At 39.6% G+C, this 15,973-nt stretch overlaps 1 protein-coding gene across 9 annotated transcripts in view; it reads right to left on the bottom strand.

The window, feature by feature from the left end:
• Positions 1-15,973, bottom strand: part of CLASP1 (cytoplasmic linker associated protein 1) — a 167,608-nt gene that overhangs the window by 61,220 nt on the left and 90,415 nt on the right. For 4 of the 9 annotated variants that reach the window (XM_075710059.1, XM_075710057.1, XM_075710060.1 and 1 more), the window contains 4 exons: positions 11,074-11,181; positions 9,524-9,550; positions 7,642-7,809; positions 1,681-1,788 (listed from right to left, as the gene is read on the bottom strand). In XM_075710059.1, the coding sequence (XP_075566174.1) occupies positions 1,681-1,788; positions 7,642-7,809; positions 9,524-9,550; positions 11,074-11,181 (411 nt within the window). The remainder of the gene's footprint in view (positions 1-1,680; positions 1,789-7,641; positions 7,810-9,523; positions 9,551-11,073; positions 11,182-15,973) is intronic. The other 5 variants (XM_075710065.1, XM_075710062.1, XM_075710064.1 and 2 more) reach the window with 2 other exon arrangements.

Here is a 15,973-nt window from a genome sequence, read left to right as displayed (position 1 = left end):
TCAGAATCGGCCGTGGTGGTGGTGTACCAAACTCACACCAACTGTGCTTCTGGAACATTGCATTTATTTTGCAGAACAAGGGCTCAAAACAGTATTTCAATTAAAGTATTTTCAAGACAATAAACAAAACACAGCACAACAACATAGAACACTGACGAGTTAACCCTGAAATCCAGCCTGCTTATACACTTTGGAGAAAAAAGCTTCATCCAAAATTGAAGCTAGGCAGGTAACTATAAAAACGACCTAGCTGCATATCTACTATCCCTTTATAGCTCTCGTATCAAATCATCTTCATTTCACCAATAAAAAGTTCATCTATTTATCTCAAAGAGCTATGAACCAAGTTCTGAATGCTAAGTTGAACTCCTCCCATTTTTCACCAAAAATTGAGATATTACAGATAATGCAAATACATTATTTTATAGCTCACTATAGCTCAGAATAATGGAGTTCTGAACCCAAAAGCCTCTCTAATGTTAACTTGAAGATTCCACTCTACACCACTGAAATCAATGGGATTTTTGCCAATGATTTCATACGGATGAAAACAACCAGCCTCTGCACTGATAGCCAAATCAATACTGACAACATCTACGTAAGTTTAAAAGATTATTTAAAGTACAGTATATTCATGACAACCAAACAGGAAAATTTTGCCCATCTGTTTTTCATAACCTTTTCTCACTATTGAGTTAAAGTTGCAGAATTAAGCCCAAAATGCTATGTTTCACTTACACTCTACATCATATACCTGTATTTTGTCACTACACACAAAACGGATCCTGTAATACCATTCTTCAGCCTTGATGAAGTTTGCAAAAGCTTCTTTCTCACTTCTAATACCACATGCACAGCTATGAAATTATACATAAATGAAGAAGGCCTGGAGATCAACTATGTCTGAGATGACAAACAAGTCTTTCATACAACAAGTAATGTATTTGGTTGAATATGTGATATGGTATTTGATCAGAAACATTAACTCTCCTGCTGTTTTCAGCATTGCGCAGAAAAACTTCTGCATGTGGTTAAGTGTAATCAGATTTTCTATTTGTACTGTACACTTAAGTTGCACATTAATGATGCTCCTTTAAAACCTCAGCCTTTCCATGATTTTAGGCTGCCTGAAAAAGTTTCCTACAAAATGGCATGTGCAACTTGTTAACTGATGATTGACAATGTCATGTAAAACCTCTACAAAAAAGAGCTTCTATCTCTATTGGACGATTTAGTATAGAAACGATATAGTTACTGTACCTAGCTGTAAGAAAATCAGATCATGAATAATTAAAGTCACTCAACAACAGGGTACAATGCTACTGACAAGTGCTTCACTGTGACCTAGAAAACAGAGGCTTGCTCTCCCGTAGATTTCCATCAGTGCTGTAAAGTGAAGCACAGCAGCCCTGTAACAAGCTCATTTAATGAAACTAAAAATTACAAAAGTTTAAACCAAACTGTTTTCCTGCTAACAGTGAAATGCTGAGAACCAGAATTGAAGCATGCAGAAGAAAACAGAAGGGAAATAGGGTTGGAAATGGGGAGCGTGTCAGGAACCCAACAGAGGACAGGAAATAAGCTCATTCCACCTGGCAGTGTCTTGAAAGGGCAATCAGAACAAGGGAGAAAGGAAAAAAAATATTGACCCTTAAAGCTCCAATGCCTACATGTACTCACCAAGTGGAGGAAAGCCCCGAGCAGGGCTTGTATCTCGACTGCTTTCACGGCTGGTATCACGGCTGCACCCCTGACTCATGCTGGGTCGGGGGATACGACTGCTCCGTGCTAGCATGCAGCATGGAGAGTTTCAGAGAAGGTGAACAAGTTTAATGAGGACAGAAAGCTCAAAGTCAAGTCACATTTCTGTTAGTTACGGTAATTATTACATTAGTAATTATAATTTGCAGCAGCCTGCTCAGGCTCTTTACAAACCAACTACCTTACATGCTGAGCTGTGTTTGTGATGTGAAATTTCAGCAGCATTAAATGTCTGGTTGACAGTCTGCTTTTTTCTGAAGCGATTCAAGTTTTGTTATTCAAGTAGAGCAGGAATCTTCAATCATTTAGGGGAGCTCTACTGTTACAAAACATGCAAAACAGATGAGGCTAAAAGAAACCCTTCTGGAATATTTTTTCCTTAATTATAAGATAAACACTGTTCTGGAACAAAACAGCAGCGTTTTTAACCAGGTCAAAATTTTTAAAAGTAGTCACAATACCAATATGCTATTTTTACATAGACTTGTCTTTCACAAGGATACTTTTGCCATGAACAAATATCCTAAGGAAAAAAAGGTGTACTGTACAGACTTGCAGAGATCTTTTTCTCCAATGAAAGACACTGGGAAAAAGCATTTAGAACCCAAATACTTGAAAGACAGGTTAAAAAGTGGTTTGAATTTTAAGACAGCAGCAGCTTCAGATCTTTAACAGAAGCTAACTTCTGCTCCTCAAACACTTCTAAAACCTTATATTTATGGTTTTATATGCACACAGATTGAGACATATGTGCACATAGGAGGAACTTTAAACTATATTCTTTACTTTGACAAAACCCTACATCAACAAGACTCCTATCTTTGGTCTGGCAGCTATCAAGCGTTCGATCTCCAACAGCCTATTAAGGCTCCTGCCTGTCATCTGTGTTCATGGGAACTCATCATATGCACACTCTTCATTTGGCCAAATGCAAATTAGAAGATACAAGATTAGGCTGCTTTCATAGTAAAAAGCAATCCCACTGACTTTAGCTGAAGTTTCGTCCAAGTAGGAAAAAAGAGCTAAGCCCTTAGAAGGTTGCTTAACATCAAGGATTTGAATTTTATGATTTTATAAAATGAGCATTTTAGGTATTTAAAACCTGATTTGCAAATTCTGTGTCATTTTGCTATGAAAGAGATTTGCAGAAAGTTATTTAATAAGCTTTATGCCCGGTAGAGAATACAATGTTTTCTTAGGTAAAAGAAGAGAAGATAATTGTCATGAGTTTTCCTTGAAGAATTTAATGACTAAAGAGGGAATTCCTTTGCTGTTTTGAAAAGGCAGCAGCATATTTTAAGTGTTCAGGAAAAGTCTTTAAGGAATTTTCTCATACATAACATGAACCTGCTTTATTACTGATACTTTAAAAGTATCCTTGTATTTATAAAAATAGTGCTATTAGCATGCTTCATGGGATATATATATTCTTATAAAGCTCTATTGGTTTGTATATGGAACTTAAATGCCTAGACTCAAGCTAATAAAGTTCCCCTACAGTGCTTCTGTGGGCTCATATACACTGGATCTATTAGAATCCTTTCAAGCAGTACAGAACAAAATAGAAACCTTCATATTTAGGTTTAAAATTCAAATATAGACTACTGCCAGATTCTTTGTCAAATCCTTCCCAGTTTTGCAAAACCTAGCTCATCTCTCAGATAAATTAATGGTTCTGATGGTTGAACTTTGATGTCAGACAATACAAGATGAGCTACTCACCAGGTTGATTAGATCACCATACTGTCTAAAACTTCTGAGTGAATTAGATGGTCTTATAATAAATAAGACAGACTAAATAATATGAACTAGATGAAATTAGGGTCCATGAGTACAATAAACCCACCTCAAATGTACAAGGAAAAAAGCTGACAGGTGAACTACAGGTGAAAGTAACACTCCAAAGTCTTCCACAAAAATACTTGCTTGAAATCGAGGACTCTCTAGAACCAAACTTCTCATTCTTGGGTCTCATGCTTATATGTAAATAATGGCAGCCTTCATATCAGGTTTGCACAAGCAGTCATTTCTCTTAAGTAGAGAAGATCTGTCAATCTTTTCTATAATACAACCTTACTAAAACTAGCAAAGGCTCTTTAGAGAGGGAGAGCTGTGAATGATTAGGAAAAAAAACCCACAAAAACCAGATGCACACAGTACATTCTCCTTCCATAACAGCTAACAGCAGCAGCATGAAGTATGAACAAAATGCACTTTAACTGCTTGAGAACAGTAGGAGAATGCCACAGACAAAGCACAATATTGAATGTACTGAGCACCCAAAACCAAACCCTGGGTACTTCATGAGTAATGGTAAAACAAAAGATTCGCATGTTACTGGATAACAAATACAAAAGCAAGGAAAAAAAGAATGGATTGAAAGAACTGAATGATGAATCTGTTGTGGACTCCCAGGCACCTGCCCCACATTTTTACTACTGTGTCATGTAGGGAAGACTGGATATCACCTGTTCAGAGTCTTTTCTTCGGGCACTGCCAGCAGTTAGGACCAGCAGTGTTGTCATTGAGATGAGTCTCTTGTACTGTCACAGCCTGTCTTTGCAGTGCAGGCAGCAAAGACAGACATAAGTCTCAATTTCAGAATTCCCAACCCTCAAAAGTTGGACAGAAATTAAGTAAATGGGTAGCAAAATTGATTAAAAGGAGTAGGCAGGATGAAAGCAGACAGTGTGCCCACAGCCAGCTCTGGACTGAGAGCCTAGGACAGGACAAGGGTGGGTTGTTTTCAGTAAAGTCCCAACTTTTGAGATGTGTCCTATACATCTAAGTTTTACCAATTTCATCTGGAAAGGCAGATCAGTTGCATACAGTTCACACCATTATTAAAACACACTACCAGGCTGTCCTACACCAGTGGAACCCAACAGATGCAAACGCCACCAGCAGAACTTGACAGTGCCCCTGTTTACCAATCCACCACTTGGAAGAAACCTGTATTTCATTAGAGTATGATTTTTAATGATTCTTAAGTGAAGACTAAATATCAGCAGACACTTCCTTTACATCAATAAAGCATTTTAAAGAGCCTGTAAATGCTGCCAAAAAAGCCAAACGGAAAGCTCTGCAGTCAGGTACACCCAATAGAGGCAAGTCAAAAACTGCCTTCAGCTTTATGATAAACACACACAGCATAACCCCAACAGAAAAAGTGCTGCTGCATGAAACTGATAACCAGTTCTGCCTGCTCCTCTCTCTGGAGAATGACAATCTCAAATCTCTCACTCCTTTCAGATCCAAGTGTGCCACATGATCTGCTGAGCATCCAACCGAATTAAATTCAAGTACATAGACGTCCAATCCACGGGAAATGAACATCCCCCTTTTTTTGAGGGGATCTCCTTCAAGGGGCCCAAAGAAAAGCTCGAGATTAAGTGGATTATACTCCTCCTTCCCCAGCAGGGTATCGCCACTAGTAAATCTCTGCTGAGCAGACAGCAAAGGCAAGCTTAAAACTGAAAAGTGCCACAGAGCAGATCCATACAGGTGACCACACAGGACCTCAGCATGTCAAATGTGCCTCACTGTGCTGCCTCTTGGAAAACAAGATACTTCAAGGTTTCCAGCATACAGAAGGAACGTACTTCATCGATACCTGTGGTCATCATGGAAATCTAAGCTAGCAGCAAGGTACTGGTGCTAACGGGCATCCACATGCAGAGGGTCTATTAGCTTGCCACTGCCCCAGAAGGGCCAGAAAGAGTCCAGCGGATGGTTCCTGTATAAAGCCCAACTGCATGCAGGGACCCACACTCCTTGTGCTCACTCTTGTGCACACAGCGTTGGTCTGGCTGCAACTCCCAGTCACCCCTGCAAAAACTACACAAGTCAATGGACGAGTTATGAACAGGATCCAGGAATTACCCATTTCTAACAGCCTGATCTGCATGATAGATCAACACCCGCTGCACTGCTACGTGACCACAGACTCAAGGGATGTTTCAGCCCATGGGATAAACACATGTGTGTCGAATACATAAATCCACAAAGCTTAAAGTACCGCATGTACATTTGATGTCATGTGTGCTGAAGCACCTTCTTGAATCAGACTCTGAAAAAGTCTATCAACATCTTTAAGGACCAAGGTGAGTGGGAGTCTATTTAATGACATGAACAAATGAAAAAAGTGTCAAGGAAGGATATGGACTGAAGCATCACAGTAAGAAAGCATAAAATACTGTTAGCTACTATGTTATAAAGTAATAAATACAACGGAATAATGGTATAAAGATGACAGCTCAAAAGCTGTCTCCATCTAAGGCAATATCACCATTTTCAAGATCCAATGAAGACACAATTTCTGCAACTAAGTGCTAAAAGCTCCACAAGTGTGAGACACTCCTGCTCCCATGACAGCCCGAAAGAACAGGCTTTAGCCATCAACCAGGGGGACAGGGATGGGTGGAAACCACACATCCGATAAATCTGTCAGAGCTCTCTCCCACTCCCAAAGAACAAGCACTGACTCTGTTCACAGGGAGCACTTCAGAGCAATGAGGTAACAAATTACACTTTCAAAAGAATTCAAGGCTCCCATAATATACCTGAAAGCAGGCAACCCAAGAGTGAGGAATTTATTTATTTTTTATTTTTTCCTACACACAGCAATTTCCCTTCAGATGCTCAAGACTGTTTCAAATCAGACCACATAATGTGATTATCAGCTTAAGCGTATGTGATGGTACTATCCATCATTCTTTGTTTCCTCCTAAAAACAATGTTCTTCTGCAGAGTGTCAGCAGAACAATCACCTCAAATACTTGGGAGGCACTTTACATTTTAAAAACCAATGAACAGAAAAGCACCATATATTCATACAGAGGCCAAAAAATAGATCAGACACGAGAAGAACACTGAATTTGGAAAAATAATCACAAACATGCAATATTTTTATGAACCATAATAGCATACGCACTCAGGTGCTTTAAATTAATTTCAGTATATATACTTGAAGAATGAATAAGATACTTCTCTTAACAGCATACTCTAAATAGAAAGGTAGCTTAAATTTAAAATACAATTGCTAAGGCAATAGTTAAAAATTTAATTGACAACAGTAAGGATATAATTTCAATCAATTTCAACCTACTAGTAAATTCCTTGGAAATATAAAATAGTTTAGTAACAGTATTATTAAGTGTTCTTCCTCTACATAAGCTTCAAACTTCTGAAAACATTTCCATTTAAGAAAGAAAACAATATTTACTTGTTGAGACAGCACACTGAATACCTTTTCACCTCAATTCAGATACACAAGGTTGATATATAATGACACTTACTCACCTGACTTAAAAACACGAGTCTGCTGATAAATTTGAAAATAAAAACTATTATACAATATTTACGTAACAGTCACCAAGACAAGAATATTGGAAGCGGAATAATTAAAGCATAAGTGTAAAATGCCATCTAAGAGAGTGGCTCCAAGACATCAAGAGAAACAAACCATTTAAGCTGCAAAATTTCTAAAATAATCCAAGAAGGTGCTCTTTGCCCTTGACTCCAATTGACTGTAAAGATTGCTCAACTTATTTTAGGACTAAGCTGCTGATGCCAAATGTGGTATTTTTGCTGTGGTCGCTATTCACGACAACTGTTTTTGCTTTCTGATCTAATAACATCACTCATCTTGAATTTCAAAAAGAAGGCATCTCATGACATCTTTAGGCCTACTTGGAAACTATAGCTCAACCTGGAAAATTAAAATTACTCTCCTACAAACCATAATCATATTAACTTGCCAGCTGAAAAATTCAGAATAACAATAAGAATAACAGTAACATGTAAACAGTTTCCTAGTCAACAGGAAAGTCTCTCCTTCAAGCACGCCGGTCAGCATGTCACTGCAATGACTATTCTTACCTAGCCCTATTCTGTTGGGACTTGTCTCTCGACTGCATCCCTGGCTCCGAGGGATCTTGCTGCGCTTCTCTGCAGATGATGGCACCGGCTGGACTCTGGATGTTCCACCACTCAGGCCACCATAGGCGCTTCCTAACAGCTTACCCGGAGAACTAGACCGGCTACCAGCTAGAAGAGAACCAGAAATAAGGAGAAAAACAATTAAAACCCCCCAAGATTTTCAGTACTCTGACAGAAAAACCGGAACGCAATCAGCTCTAAGAATTTGATCCAAATCACTCGGTAAACTAATGGGAGTGTTCCCCATGGGCTTTTGAGGAAGACTGAGGAAAGCCCATGGACAATAAACACCAACATCAGCAACCCTGCCTATATGAACCACACTGCCCAGTTGGGATCAAGACCAAAGCAGACACAGCAGTGTATGAATACCCCCGCTGGCTTTACGTGAGCTTGTGGAGGTGCCAGGAGCAGCCTTGCTGCAGCAGCATGGAATTCACAGGGTGCTTCACCTCCTCAAGAAGCAACACTAATTAGCCTGTGTGGAGCGCTGTGCTGCAGCAAGCTGGCTTCTGGCACAGGTAACCTGCTGCAAGGTAGCTCAGGCATCTTCATGCTACACTGCAGTGGTGGCATTACTTTTCTGCAATAATTCAGTGAATGAAAATTAAAAAAAAAAATCTCAATAGCAGCAGATCAGCACAATAAAGGGTAAACCAAGTAAGCCTGTCACATTTGTAAAGATGCCGGATTACTTGGGTCTGACTGGTTAAAGCTGAACTATTTAGTTGTTTTTCAGCTGGACAAAATTTTTAGTGAGTTGAGTAGCTGGCTTGTTTTATTTTTCCCTGTCTGTTTGAATAGTCCATGGCAGGTTCACATTTCTTCTAAGTGGTGTTGTCTGCAAGACAGTCTACTAACCAAAATTTATTTGCTTATTTACATTCCAGTTGCAGTAGACACTTCTATCTGTAATAATCTTGCTAACTCAATGGTTTGAATAACACTTTTTTTTTTTTCCTTTCTTCTGTGGATCTTCATTTGCTAAGTTGTTTGAAAATTAACTAATGCTAGCTTAAAGGTAACCCCAAAGAACTGAGAGTAAGATTAGTTTCAAGACTCTTTTTTGCTTCTTCAGGTATATAAAAGTCACTGAAAATTTGCTGCGGATATTACCATTCCTGATGTTCTATTTGTTTGCTAAAACAGATAGGAAAACTTTATTTGAAAAGGTTACAAGAACATACTTGGCAAACTCACATTCTGAACCAATATTCATGTTGGTTTCTTTCTGAAAAGTATCTACACTTCTCAGAAAAATTTCAGTTCCAGATACTGTTACGATTAGCAGAGTTAAAGGCTGTTCTTCTGTCTTAATTTAAGAAGATATGCAATTCTATTAATTTGATGGACAATACCATAACACATGTATTAGTTTAACTTACCTGCCCCCTGCAATTTCTTGGCCAAAACATTTCTGAATCAATCAAATCATATACTCCAATACTGTATGTGGTGCTGGTTCGCCCCCTCCCCAAAAAGTGAGAACACCTGTGACCCAGCATCCACACTCTGAAAGCCAATACTCCTCTCAGTTACACTGCTGCAATCTCACTGATGTCAGCAGGGTTACACCGAAGTAACTGGAAGAAGAATTTAGCACATGCAGTTTAAGCTGCAGCAATGAGCCAGCTTCAATATGCTTACCATGTTTGATTACTATGAGAAAGCAAAATCACTTGCCATACACATTTGGATTTATGACTTTAAGAAAATGCTTTTTAAGTCTCATAGTTAGAAGACAGTGAAGGAAGCTAAAAGCTTAGCAGTTAAACATGAAGGAAATAACGTAAGAAAGCAAGAAAGGGAAAACGTTTCTTACCACCAGCAGGATTAGCTGATCTGGATCCTTGATTATGAGGGCAGACCAAAGGACAGGCAAAAAGTGGATTAAAAGACAGCAAGACAATACAGCGTTCAGCATGCTGTTGATGCTATACACAATACAGACAGATTTATTCACAAACATGTCATTTCTAAAGCCTCTGCAAAATGCAGTGAGTTAACATGCAGATGTGACTAACAATTTCCCCAGATTGTTCCGCTTCTTAGCTAAATGTCAACAAACACTGAGACCCAAGTTCTGCTCCAAATTACACCCCAGCCTGGCCTGCAAAATTGCAACAGGGTTATCCACTGTGTGGGCAGGGAGAATTTGGTCCTGTGACCATATTGTATTTGAATTTGTAAGTTATTTCATGCAATGTTTGACTTGAGGATAAAGATCACATCTGGTTGGGCTAGGCTGGAATCAGGATTCAGCAAACTAGACCAAGGGAGCAGGTTCAGATGTGACCATCCTAAAGCTTCATAAGACATTCTATAAAAAAAGTAACCCCATAAAACCTTTGGATACTCAACTATTCTTTAAATACTTCTGAGACTTGTCTCATCTGGTCTGATAATTTTTCACTAAACTAAGTTTAGGAAAAAAGGTCATTTCTGTCTTTGGATCAGTTTTAGGTTCAAAACTGAAGAAATCAATTTAGATCAGCATACCAAAGCCCAAATTCCTTCATGACCTCAATTTAAAGATTTCCATTTGGCCCCATCCTGAATATAATACTTCTCTCTTCAGCTCTCCCAGCCTAATACAATGCTATAAACTGCTTCCCCATCCTTCCAGCATGACAGAGCAAAGCAATGAACAAAGAAGGGCTTTTAAGTAGGAGTACAAAGCAAGACAGGTCCTCAGAACAAACAGGTCTCTCAACAAACCCCATCTCCTCTTACCCACAGCTTGAAGGTCCTCAAAACATGAGTGGCCTTCTCCCTCCCCCCAATACCTGTTAAGGTTTGAGTGACAAAATTCTCCTTAGATACACATGGCAAATATGCAGCAGCACTGTATGTATGGCTCCTGGGGGAAAACCATGCCTTGCCAGGGAGCGCAGATGTGTCATGTGGATCAGAGAGCAGAACCTTCTCCCCCCCTATCTACACAAAATAGGTAATGTCCTACTTTAAATTGATGCCAAATCCCATTAACTTTAGACAGCGCACGTGTTACACATACAGAAATACAGTCACATAAGCAGGAGAAGCTTGGCAGGGCAAGAACCCAGGACAGCAATCAGCTACAGACACAGAGGGTGTCTCAGTGGGACCCAGTGCAAGTTACTTAGTTCTACACATCACAGCAACATGAAATTCTGCTGCACAACTGGTAAAAAAAGGCAGTAACTAAGCACTCAGATTTGGGGCCCTATTTGTTAGCAAGAGAACACAGTGGCTGAGGGGCGATTCGTTTTGTTACACGTCCAAACGTGATTAGCAGAAGTGAGCCCAATCCTCAGCTGATGCCACTACAATTCAAAAGAAACGCATTAATAACTATTTGTTCTGCTCCCCCAGAAATAAAACACTTCTTACGCTGGGATTGGGAAACTACTTTAGCCCGGCTGCGGCCTCGGGTATCAGCAGGCGTTGAGGTGACGCTTGTGGCACTGCCAGAGCTCTGTCTCCTTGTACGAATGCGACCTGGAGGAATGCAAAGACGATCAGACTGTCAATAGGTTTCTTCCAAAGGCAGCAGCAGTGTCTAACATGCTGTTCTATGCTTGGAGGATTGCTATACACACAATTAACCAGGGTACGAAAGAAAAATTTTACAGGGGGAGGCAACATCTTTCATTATACTGGCTGAGATGCAAGGCAGAGAGTGGAAACAGTCACTGTCCACGAGTCCAAAAACTTCTTTGCTTTGTGTAATGCTATCAGCTGCTTTAATTAAAAAATATCGCCTCTCTATAGCCTTTGCCTGTGTTCTACAGTAGCTTCTTTACAAAGGATCAACAACAAAAATTTCAGCCTCCTAAATGCTGCTTTCTATATCAAATTATTACTTTCTGACAAGGTGATCACTCTTTCAGAGACGGATGTGATAGATACCCCCACAAATTCCATTGCTGGGAGTTCCAATTAGCAGTTCAGTGCTTTATATCCTGCTCTACATGTGCAGGCTGGCGTGCACTCCTGCGAGAGTCTGTCAGTGCAGTCTGATAACACTTTTATTTCAGGCTCATTGAGTTTTCCATGCTGTTTACAGATCCCTCATATTTATCCCAAGATCAGTGTAACTTTACTTGTAACAGAGCGTCCCATTTAACACAATTAACGTTGTGGAAAAATTACTCTGTGTGTCTGCTCTTTATTTAAGCAGAGAATGGATATAAAGTCTCAAAGTGTTCTTGATCCTTTTTCTATCCTTTCCTCATGAAAAAGCCACAGAAGTTTGAGCTAGAAAAGCTTACAGTGTCATCAGTTCATCCCCTTCCTGGGGCACGGCTGTCTCCTACAGAATGTTCTTTCCAGTGCTAAGCTTCAATTATCTGTCTCTAGTTAATGGGAAAGAAATGATAATTAAGAGCAACACAAAGAAAGCCTCCATTAGCACTTTTCAACAACTCAGTTCTCAGCCAAATCTGAAGCTGTTTCTCAGGACTAATGCCAGTGCCTTCCTGCATTCAGAGGATGACTTCAAGTTTCAGGCACAATAATAAAAGGAAAAAAAACCCCACAACAGGTAAGAGAAGAGTCTAGACAACTGCACCCACCAGTTATAGATATTCATCTCCTGCCCTTTGTCTCCACCATAAGCACACAGAGAAATATGAACAGGGAGATAATACACTTCCCACCTACCCACCCCTCTACCCCCTCCCTGCCCCACCCCCCAAAAAAAAAAATCACTTCACATAAGGTACACATGCAGGACAAGACAATAGCAAGCAGCCCAGGCTGAACGGCTTGAGAGCTCTGTTCTTCTCTGAGCTCTCAAAATATTCATAACATGGTCTGCAAGTTTCAGATAGACACAAAGTGACAAGGAGATGTTTAAGAAAGCCTATACTTGTTTGCAGGGGAAAAAGCCTAGAAGACAGCTGTACTTCAGACCTCTCCACCAGTATCTAGTTTTAAAATAGCTCAGCAGGCAAGATACAGAGATCTCAGTCAAACAATTGTCTGTAGACAAGACATAGAAGAAATCATTAGCAAAAAACTGGGAAAATATAAACACTTTTTAAAAAACTACTGGCTCAACCAAGCAAGCTCTGAGCACACCCACCGCTGGGCTGAGGCTTCCATCATTAAACTGGCTGCTAAGGTCTTCTTACTGCCAGCAAGGCTGCAGATCTCCTCTGCTCTAGGATATTATCTGCCCCTTACAAATGGTCAGCCTGATGCACAACCCAGAGACAGCTCTATAGCTCTTTGCTAGTCCATTCCCATCTCTCGCAAGTCTGGCACATACGCAGCTACACGCAGATGAGCAGAGCCACTGTGTGACTTGCCACAAGGTGCGCACCCCAAACCCCATCGCAGGCTTCAAAGCAGGCATGCGTGGGGAAGGAGGCAGAAAGACCTCACGCCCTTGTCAGAAGCCTCAAGGCTTCCTTTCATTTCTCACATCAGGAGGGCATCACTGGTGGCAGCAGGAGTACAAAACAGTACAACAAGAAGTTAACCCTGACCAGGCTTCAGAACCAGTAATGGAATTAACTTACACCCTTCCAGAAAGCTAACAGAAAGCCTTGGTGTTGCAGAAAGTCCTGGACAGTAACTCAAGCTGAAATTCAACTTTACACACAAAACACAGTATTGGAAAACACGTCCAGTGATGTCTATGGGCCAAGACTGAGTAAGAAGGGACTGATGTCTTCTCTTATGCACAGGCCACTCAAGATCCTCAAAATTTTCTGTTCTTCCTGCATCTAAAAAATTAATCTTCCCCCCCTCTCCCCCTCTTTATCAGCATATGACTAAGAACAATGAGAAAACTGGGACATTATGTAATAAGTGACTCTTCCACCTTAGCAAATACAAAGCCTAAAATAATATATAAAGAGAAACCAAGATGAGCTTCTGACACCATTTTGGGGGGGTTTAAGAAAGAAAAACGAACTAAAGGGCCAAACTTAATTAACATGTGATTATCAACAGGATTAGCAATAGAGAGCTCAGTCCTGTTTCAAAACCCCCTGAGAGTCAGTGGACAGACTCCTACCAACTTCAGCAGTTTTTGAACGAATGAATGCCCAGGAACAAAATTCTGCTTCCTTTTGGACTGGTAGATTTGCACACTGACTTTGGCCTAATGGGTGTCAGACAGAACAATGTGGAATGAAGAACTGCTCTTGCACAGGAGGAACGGTCCCAACACTGATCCTGTTTTCTCATCCTTCTAAAAAGGCTGACAAGCATTTGAACTAACACTGCACTGGACTTACATTCTGCAAATAACAACAGGAATAGCAGAAACTAGAACTTCATGACACAAAAATGATGTAATGGTACAAATACTGTGATAGCACAGTAACAGCTCACCCTAGGAGCTCTTTATTTTTTAAAGTCCATGGCATAAAGTAAAACATGATGGGAAAAAAATGCCTCTCAAATTCAAGGTCAAATTCTTCACACAGTTACAAGGAAAAAGTGCCATCTGATATCAGTTACATGTATTCCTTGAAGCATGAATTATTAGTGTACTTTCCAAAGTTTTGTTTTCTGAACTTTAAAAACTATGTATTTATTTTTTCATACATTAATCTTACTCGCAGCATACAAATGGTTCAAAATAAGTAACTCAAAGCTACTCTTCAAGAAAGAAGTTGAGATTCTAAGTTCTTCCTACCCAAGTATAGATTTTAGCTGTAAAACAAAAAATGACCAACTGGAACTCAAAATTTACTTAAGGCAAATCTGTACGAGACAGAAAACTGTGAGAAGGATCTGGGATGTTTCATCTGTTAATTGATCTTCAAACATACATACAACTTTTAAATTAGTCTTACGATATCCAAAACCTATTTGCTTTATAGCAATATAAGATGCATCAATATTTGTCTGGCTTGAAAATATCAAGGTTTTTAATATATATTATAATACCAAGTGCAGCATGTATGTATAGAAATTTATCTATACAATACAAACATCTCTACTACACTCCTTTAAGGATTTTATCTGCAAGCAAGAGTCTGCATTCTCACCCAAGAGTTAATTTAATTGCACATAGGACTATGTGTGGCTTTATCCCAAGGATTCTACCCCAGACAGAAGAACTTATTTCAAGCAAGACTGTACATAATGTATCAAATAAGTTATTCAGACTTTTTTTTTTTTGTTGCTAATCTCAAGCAAACACCTCCCCTCCCAAAACTTCTTTGCTTTCAAGTGGGTTTGTTTCCATATCTAGCTCAAACTGCAGATGTAGCAATTCATATTTCATAACCATTATTTTTCTGCTCCTCTTAAAAGAATTACTGCATCCTGACAACAGCAGCACAGCAAAGGAACAGATAAAGACTGCCCCAACTAGTTTCCAAAAACCATAAAAATATTTCCATTAAAAAGCCCTTGATCTAAATTTGACATGTGACACGTTGTTGGTACAGAAAGTATTTTGAAAGACTCCATATAAACGCTTTGTGTAAGAAACCATTTAGGGGGGCTTAGGAGGGTTTGGGTTTATTTTTTAAAGTTACTGTCTGTTTTTACAACAATCAATGGATCAGAATCAACCTTGAAATGTCCAACATGTCTAAACCTAGGAAAGTAGTTTGAGTTTGTGGTTTTTTTTTTTTAAAGTAACAGAAAAGGAAGATTCTATGATAACATTTTTGTGTTACATCCCCAGTGCTCAGAACAGACACAGGCTTTATGAGACCCAGCCTGCATATTACACTGAGGAAAATTGCTTTCAAATAGTCTAGAAATGGTCTAGAACAGCTCCACAACTGAGTTTAATCAGTTCCATGCTGTGAATAATGATACCTACAACAATTATAGATGGAAGCACTGGGATGGTAATGGTCTCTCCATGGATCAGGTTAATGCATTTGGGTTACTCAGCACTGGGTTTTCCACGACTTGGAGAAAAGCATTCCTGAAAGAGCCCTAGCTGTGTCACTGCTAAATGACACGTGGAAATCTGTGAGACATGCACACAGCAATTAAAAACATGCTTTACATATACATCTGTAAACAACTTTTTACAATGAGCACGGTACCGTTTCCATGCATATTTAACACATGTCCAACATTATACTAGTATAAGACCTGATACTGCACTGTAATTTCCCCCAAGAATCACTCAACCCTTACTGGAAACCATCAGCATATGGTGCCTCTGGGTTTTGCACAAGAACTCCCTCCAAAGCAGAGGGCTGAGAGAACAATACCAGCACCACTTTGCCCTACACAAACAAGCACAGGCAAATCAAGTCAGCACTTGAAAAGGGATGGACCAAGAGAACAAGGAAACCTACCACCT

This window comes from Pelecanus crispus, chromosome 5 (assembly GCF_030463565.1).
Source record: "Pelecanus crispus isolate bPelCri1 chromosome 5, bPelCri1.pri, whole genome shotgun sequence".
In the NCBI taxonomy this organism is placed as follows: Eukaryota; Metazoa; Chordata; class Aves; order Pelecaniformes; family Pelecanidae; genus Pelecanus; species Pelecanus crispus.
This window is presented reverse-complemented; position numbering and strand designations above follow the sequence as displayed.